Below are 7,904 nucleotides of genomic sequence, written 5' to 3'. Positions count from 1 at the left end.
TGTCCATTTTATCTTCATGTCTCTAGGGGAGATTCAAAGCCAAATTCTGAAACATTATTCTATGATTCTATGCTCGGTAAATATTGGTAGCATGGCTTTGATTACCAGACATTTTGTTGACTTGTAGTTATGTTCCCAAACTGCAATCGAAGTAGTGATGAGTTATGTATCTTTATTAAACAGCACTTTAAATAGTGCATGAATGCTTGTAAGAAAAAAAAAGGAAAGTGGAGGCCAACATTCTGTTCATTAACATAATTGTTTATTTTTGTTCCAACTGATGTGCCCTTGCTGATTCAACAATGAGACCCAATGATTCAGGGTTTTCACTGACCAGGCTGATGCTCATTTGAAAACTGATCACTTATCTTACTTGTGCAAACAGATCACTTATCTTACTTTGAGAGAAGCAGAGAGAGAGCAAGAGCTTGTGTGTGCACATGCCACAAACACTCGCATCTTACTCTCAAGAGGGTAAAACATCCAAATAATTAGTAAAGATACGGAGGGCTGTAGAGAATTTCAAATATATATGGGTATAAAACCACTTAAACAGTATTTTTTCTTATCTGATTCTTATTTCTGCTTGTAACCAAAATACAAATGATTTTACAAATGATTTTCCTTTATTCTCACTTTTTCTCCTGCTCCCCTTGTCCTATGAAAACCACGTTGGTTAAAAAAAACAAAACACACACTCTGTTTTCAAAACATTTAAAAAATAGTCTGCCACTGTCTGTACTCCTATCTCACAATCTATGCCTGAACTGGTAATGTTGCACTATGGGCTGAGTGAGGTGGGTCAAACATGGATTCCTGATGGATGAAAAGCCTATAATGGCTCCCTGCTACATACAGGGGCTAGTGCGGTAATGTGCTTTGCATTTTCATAGATAGGCTAAGACAAGAAGCAGGTTACATTTGATACTAGCACCAATTTCAGTATGATGCAGGATATCATGGTGCTTGGGTCACAGGCATGTAAAAGGTTTCTTTATCTTGGTGCTTATTTTACTAAACGTTTCTATCATTATTTTTACCGTAGGACTCTTCAAAAGATGTTTTTGTTTCTAAATAACAAAAATTCCCCCAAATCTGTTTCCCAATTTATCTTAGCACACATTATTATAAGCAGAATAGCGAACAATGATTTTTTTCTTTAAACAAAAATAAAAGGGGGGGGGGAAATGGAAGACAATTGTGATCCTTAAGGAGACCGTCTTTCTTTTTTCATGAGTAAATGACACTGAATGGCACGGATTCGGTTCTTTGCTGGGGCAAATTCGGGCTGGAGTTTCAGTGTTGATTCATACCACCCCATGGCCTTCTCAAATTCTTCCTGTGGGGATCAGAGACATAAAACAATCAGTGGCTGAAGGGACACAAGTTCCCAGTATAGTCTACTGTTATAAGTAAAGTCTCTTGAATAGCTACTACTTTAAGCTGTTATGTGTGCCTGCTTGCCCCCCCCCACTCTTGAAACTTGCAGAGTTGGCATTTGAAAGGAGTGGGTGGGGGAGAGTGGATGCCTGTAACAGCAGTGGGTGGTGTTTGTGGCAGAGCTGCAAACTCTGGCTTGATGCATTTGGGTGGGGGGAGTGAATGCGCATGATGGGGGCAGGTGGTGTTTGTGCTAGAGCCACAAACTCCAGCTCAGCAAGTTTTTGGTGGGGGTGGGGGCAGGTGCTAGATGTGATATCTGCTTTGCTTTATGGGCAAAACTCTACCAGGTGGGCTTCTTTAGGGCCAGGGATTATTAGCTGGTTGGTGGTGGTGGAGCGTATAGCTCATGGAATTGTACTTCAAGATTTCAAATGATGAAAGGAAGAATGGCAAATTGAGTAGACCTGGTTGGTGGGCACTTGCAAGAGACACTCCTTAAGCCAGAATAGTTTTCAAAATATTTTGAGAAAATGTAGATAATCTGGCAGAGTGTTAGGTTGAACTGTTCCATTCTGAATGCTTTACAAAACAAAAAGTGTTGGCTAGTGCCTGACAGCACTACGAATGCTGGGGAAAATTACACCATTTGACTGTTTTATTATCCTGTTTTTCAGTTTATAATCAGCTTCTAAAGGGAGTCCTCAGGTGGGCCCAGGCTAGTTGGAAACTTTTAGTTTGTTCACAGGCTTCATAGAGCTTTGGAATAACATTTTCTTCCTTGCAACTGTTAAACCTCTAGTATGCTGTTTGCTAATTTGCTGCTCTCCTCTACCTATCTGTTTGGACTGGTAACTTCCATCTCAATATATCTGAAGATGCATAAAATTGCCACTGGACTTGAACTTTGTTCAGCTGCTTCAGGCAGCTACCCACCTGAATCAGTCATCTACGCTGTATATATAAAGTGATGATGGATTCGGACAGGAAGAGCTTTGTCAGAACAAATGTAAAAACAAATACAGACAGTAAAAGAAATACCATCATCAAGAGGCACAGAGTTTCCATGGCATCTACCTATCCCTTTTCTTTTTAACCAGAAGTACTGAGATCAACGTATCTTAAGGATTGCCTTCTCCCATATGAACCTGCCCAGACACTCCTATCATTTGGAGATCATGCTTTGGTTGACTCTGCCATCAGAAGCAACATGGGCGGCAACCCAAGAATGGACCTTCCTGGTTGTGGCACCCAAACTTTGGAAATTCCTCCTCAGGGAGAGTCAGTCGTCTTCCTCCATTTGTGTCTTAGGTCAGCAGGTAGAGACTTTTTTGTCTCCTGACCCTCCTTCTGGTGTTGTTTTTAATTGAATTATTTTATCATTTGAAATGCATCTTTATTTGCTCAAACATTTACATTTTTTAAATGTTTGCTGCCTTGTGGGCCACGATCAGGTGGAAAGGCAACATAGAAATGTTTTAATAAATAATCTGCTAGCTTTCTCATGACAAGATGTTCTCCCATCTACCATTTTAATTAATGAATGTCATCCATTCTTAATGACTCTAAAGCTCCAGACTTCCTTGAACATTGGACTGGCAGAAAAATATGATTAGTCAGTCCTATCACCTTATTTGAATGGTTATCCATTGTTATTTCTCATGATTTAGAGCTTTGGTCCAAAGAAGCTCTAACAATATGTTCAAACACGCAGTTTTTGGCACAATCTGATACAGAAAATCTCATTAGGAGGCAGATGGTGGAATCCACACTATGTTCTGTAATCTGTTAGTGTTTGTCCTGTTTTATTTGTTTTTTGCATACAAAAAGGTTGTGATCAGAATTCTTGTACTGCTCTTCCATCTGGTCATTATCCCAACTGTATTCCATTTACGGTGGATTTTGTACAACTGCACTTGTTTACCGTACAGACAAACAGTTTTGTAATTCAGACCGGGCTCCTTCATGAAGCCAATTCTCAAGGGTTGCTCAGCAAATACATGAGGGTATGAGACACTGCAGCCTATGGTGTAAACAACTGAGCCCACAATCCCAGAAGGAGAAAGCATATATGTAAGGGGAAACATCAAAGATTTGTACTGATACATAGAAGGAAAAAACTAAAATAGGCAACTAGACTTGCATGGTTATGTCTGCTGATTTTCCCAGCTTATTCCCTCAGAAATATGAAGCCTATCTCCTGAAGAGGCAAATGTTGGCTTGTACAGAAATCTAGTACGAGGTTATGTGGCCTATGATGTTTTCAAATTTAATTTTTTTTGTCTTTTTTCACTTCCCTTTATTTACTCTAGCCGGGTTGCTACCCTGCCAGTCTGAAAACATGTCAAACATTACTGCCTATGTGGCACTTGCAGGTGGTGCATTTAAATTACATTCATGTGACTTCTGACCCCTTGCCTGGTGCTTCTTGTGTACCATGGAGAACTACATAATCAAAAATCCTTACAAGGACTTTCTGTGGTATACGGGTATAAATCCTTATAAATGAGATCTATAACAAAAATGATTGCTGTTCTAGAATTAACTGGCTGATGTAAACAATCAGTTCTGGGAGAAACAAAAGGGAGGACTCTTTTTAGCTCCTGCACCCTGATCCCACTTCCAGATATGGATTCTATCCTCATTCATGAAATCTGCTCACCAGTAACTCTAGACCTTCAGAATAGATCATGGTGATTCTTCACTCACCATTGCTACGTAGACATTAGCCAGTGTGAAATGATTGACCACAAAGTGTGGCGCAATTTCTACGGCCATTGTCGCCACGATGATGGCATCATTCCAAAGCTTTGCATTGTGGAAGATGTTTGCTAGGCTTATGAGTGGCACATCCTGAAAGAGAAGAAAAGTGAAATAAATTCAGTGGGCAGAACTGGGTCAGTGACTGCCATTAAGACATCTGGTAAGGCTGATTCTAACCTAGGGGGGCAAGGATCAACTTTTCTTGCTTTACATGGCCAAGAGGCATATTTAAGGTATGATGACAACAAATTTGCCAAATGTTTCAGTGTGCCATTTAATCCAGCGTGATTACCACTGTCTTCTTTAACTGACAATATGTCAGCAGAAGAAAGTCAGTACAGTATTTATTCAAACACAAGTCTAGTATTTTCTTCAACTTTATTATTATTATTAGTTAAATTCATAGACTGGCTTCCTCCTAAGACTCAAGGTGGGTTACATAAAATATATATATATATAATCTCAAAAAAACCCATAAAAAGCCCTAAACCAGCATTAACTCCCCAAAAGGGGGTCAACCATAAGGGGGTGGGGGGTGCCTTATATTTGCATACATTTCCTATGTCAAGTTTGTGTGTATAATATTTTAAGACAGTTGTGTTACATTCAGGGTCACCTTCTATGCAAGTAAATATGGTAACAAGAATGGCTTCATCCATCAAGGGGGGATGATAAACATTCCATTTTTTTCACATTGCAAGAGGAATTTGGTATACTTGAAACTTTGAGGTCAGCCTTTTATTAAAGCACTAGCGTTAAAGCCTGTTGTAGCTGATACAACGGTTGCTAGCAGGGGGGAGGGGGGAAATAGCAAAGAGAGAGGGAAGTAGAAAGGAAAAGAATGATCAAGATAGAGAGAGCTTTGGCATTGGGAAGAGGAAGGGGAGGGGTTGTCCAGTTTGTAAAGGGTGAATATGGGGGTTGTGTGGGGGGCTGTGGTGGTGTGGTGGCAAATGAGGGTATGGGTGTGGAGAGATGGGTGTCAAGAACCTGTGGTGTGGAATGTTCGCTGAGTGTGGGAGAGGACTGACCTTTGGGAATTGTGGCATAGTGGTTACAGATGAGCTTTCCAGAGCCATGTCTTCAGATATGCGAAGGGAAAAGCAGACTGGAGACTTTTCTTAGGGGGAGATTACATGGCAACCAGTAGGGGGAGATTACATGGCAATTCCTCCCAGTTCTGCGTTCAGCCTCTTTTCCCTTCTTGTGTGAATTAGGCCACCGAGACCGAAATGTCCCCCTGCCCCACATGGGGTAGTCACAGTACATAGGTGTCCACCCTGCTACTTCTGACTCCATTTTTTTACTGTTGATATGTTATGTGGCTACATGCTTCTTTCACTGTTGCCCCTTAGAAATAGTACCCTGTTGTTTACTACCAAAAAGAGTCTCAAAGCGGTTTACAAACACTTTTTTCCTTCATCTCCCCACAATAGACAACCTGTGAGGGATGTAGGGCTGTGAGAGGCCTGAAAGAACTGGGAATGGGCTGCAGTGACCAAGCAGGCCTCAGGTATCTCAAAGCAGTTTTCAATTGCCTTCCATTTCTCTCCCCATAATAGACACCCTGTGAGTGAGGTGGAGCTGAGAGAGCTTTGTGAGAACTTGGAATGGCCCACAGTCACCCAGCAAGCAGTTTAAAATCACCTTCCCTTCCTCTCCCAATAATAGGCACCTTGTGAGGGGGGCTGCTAGTGAGGGCAGCAAGCGTAGGGACTGGCCCAATCAAGGTGCAACCAGCTGTGCTGGCCACACCCTGACTGGCCTGTATTCAAGCATGGACACCCTGGATACGCTCCTCCTACAAGGGCGTTTCACAAATATATAGAGGAACCATGGATATAGAATGGGTTTATGGCCCACTTTGCCTTTTTGTTGCTGGGGCATCATTCAGACACAGGCAATAAAAAGACAAATGTGTAATAAATGCAGGATTGATTCAGATTTCTTAATTTGGTGAGCAAAACGTCTTGTGGCTGGAGAAGGGGTGCTGATGTCCTCCCCAAGTTGCTATGGAAATTCCCTTTTCAATGGCATGGCTGCTTGTAACTGAGTTGGTCAACTGTGTGGACAGATGTGAAGGGGGTGGATCCAACCCACAGTTTAGAAGAATTTTGAATTTAGTCAAGTTAGAGGTGTACAAGAAGGGTAGGAAACAGCACATTTGGCTATGAACAAACTGAAAGTAGGAAATCACAAATATATCTGACTAGTATCAAAGCCCATTTTAAAAATGGGCTTTGAAATGGGTAGCAGGCAGGAGGGTGTGAGAGAGTGGCTGTGGCTCCCTTTGGCCCGCAAAGCAGGCTAAAGGAAAGTTCTTGCGCTGGCGACAGGGCTTTGCGGCTCGCAGGGAGGCTGCAAACTCCCCCCCAGCAGGAGCGTACCTGTGGGCCGCAAAGCCCTGTCACTGCCTCTCTCGTGGGTGACAATGGAGGCCGCAGCCACAAGGCTTCTAGCAGGCAAGGAGGGAGGGTGGGAGCTGGAGGGGGAGGGCTAATCAGGGTGGACCTGGATGGACAGGGCCCTGGACAGTCTCCTCCCAGGAGGCTGTTTCCCAAATATATAAGGGAGCAAAATAGTGATAAGGATGTAACCTGGGCAGTGTTAACATACCTTCATGTGATAGGGTGTAAAATGCAAAGCTTGTCGGAGGCAGTCAATTGCTTTCTTTCCTTGACCTTTTACTCTCCAGTAGAGGGCTGCCATGCTGGAAAGGACCCAAGAGGTTTGATTCTGGTGTGGCATAGAGGAAGGAAAACAATGTTAACCATCATTCTACTTTTTCATCCCCATGATGGATTAGTAAAGGCTACAGAATATGTTCAAAATAAGAACAAGAACTAACAAAATCAGAATAAACCACTCAAATCAAAACAGCAGAAACTATCAGCAGTTTATAATAAAAACAATCAACTTTCAAAGACTCTCTGAAGAAGTATCATGTCTTTCCATCACTTAAATTCATCCAAGATAGAGCAAGATCAACATAGATCTTCTTAAGTGATGAACAGTCTCAGTGACACTGCTGAGAAGACACTATCCCACAGAACTGTCCACTGTCCTTTAGACAGGGTTGGAAACATACAAACCTTCAAGCAAGATCACAGAGTGGAATGGTAAGGCACATCTGTATTAAATTGCAACCAGATCATTTCTTCTAAGCCTTATTATTTCACTTCTTCTAAACTCATAATGTTGAAGATTTGTTTTTCTTCATCCCACGATAGCAATTGTGGTGCAGCGGTTAGAGTGTCTAAACAGGATTTAGAGGAACCAGGCTGTAATCCCGACTCTGTCATGGAAACTCATTGGAGTGGTGAAAATAAGATGATGATGCCACCTGCTTAGGACAGTGGTTTTCAACCTGTGGGTTGGGACCCCTTTGGGGGTCGAATGACTCTTTCACAGGGGTCGTGACAGGGGGTGGGGCGCCACCACTGTTGCTGCTCCTCCTGAAGGCGCCCGCCAATTTATATACAATCATGAACAATGGATCTTCATGCCATTGGTCAGTTTTGGTTTAATTTCTGTGAAAGAACACTTGCATAATTTTATGGTTGGGGGTCACCTCAACATGAGGAACTCTATTAAAGGATTGCGGCATTAGGAAGCTTGAGAACCACTGGCTTAGGATGAGGAGAAAAGCAGGGCATAAATATGATTGTTTTAACATTAGGGAACTGAAAACTTATCTTTGACTACGCAAGATAATATGAGGTTGGGTCTTATGACTGTTCTGCTAGTTGATGGTATTACAG

The 7,904-nt window shown here is 42.1% G+C and overlaps 1 protein-coding gene across 1 annotated transcript in view; it reads right to left on the bottom strand.

The window, feature by feature from the left end:
- Positions 1 to 240: 240 nt before the first annotated feature.
- Positions 241 to 7,904, bottom strand: part of TTC17 (tetratricopeptide repeat domain 17) — a 78,497-nt gene continuing 70,833 nt past the window's right edge. The window contains exons 23-25 of the mRNA XM_077322221.1: positions 6,760 to 6,879; positions 4,090 to 4,233; positions 241 to 1,339 (exon numbers count right to left, since the gene is read on the bottom strand). Of these exons, the coding sequence (XP_077178336.1) occupies positions 1,208 to 1,339; positions 4,090 to 4,233; positions 6,760 to 6,879 (396 nt within the window). The 3' untranslated portion in view covers positions 241 to 1,207. The remainder of the gene's footprint in view (positions 1,340 to 4,089; positions 4,234 to 6,759; positions 6,880 to 7,904) is intronic.

This window comes from Paroedura picta, chromosome 2 (assembly GCF_049243985.1).
Source record: "Paroedura picta isolate Pp20150507F chromosome 2, Ppicta_v3.0, whole genome shotgun sequence".
In the NCBI taxonomy this organism is placed as follows: Eukaryota; Metazoa; Chordata; class Lepidosauria; order Squamata; family Gekkonidae; genus Paroedura; species Paroedura picta.
Note: the sequence above shows the minus strand (reverse complement) of the source record. Positions and strands in the feature narration are given on the sequence as shown.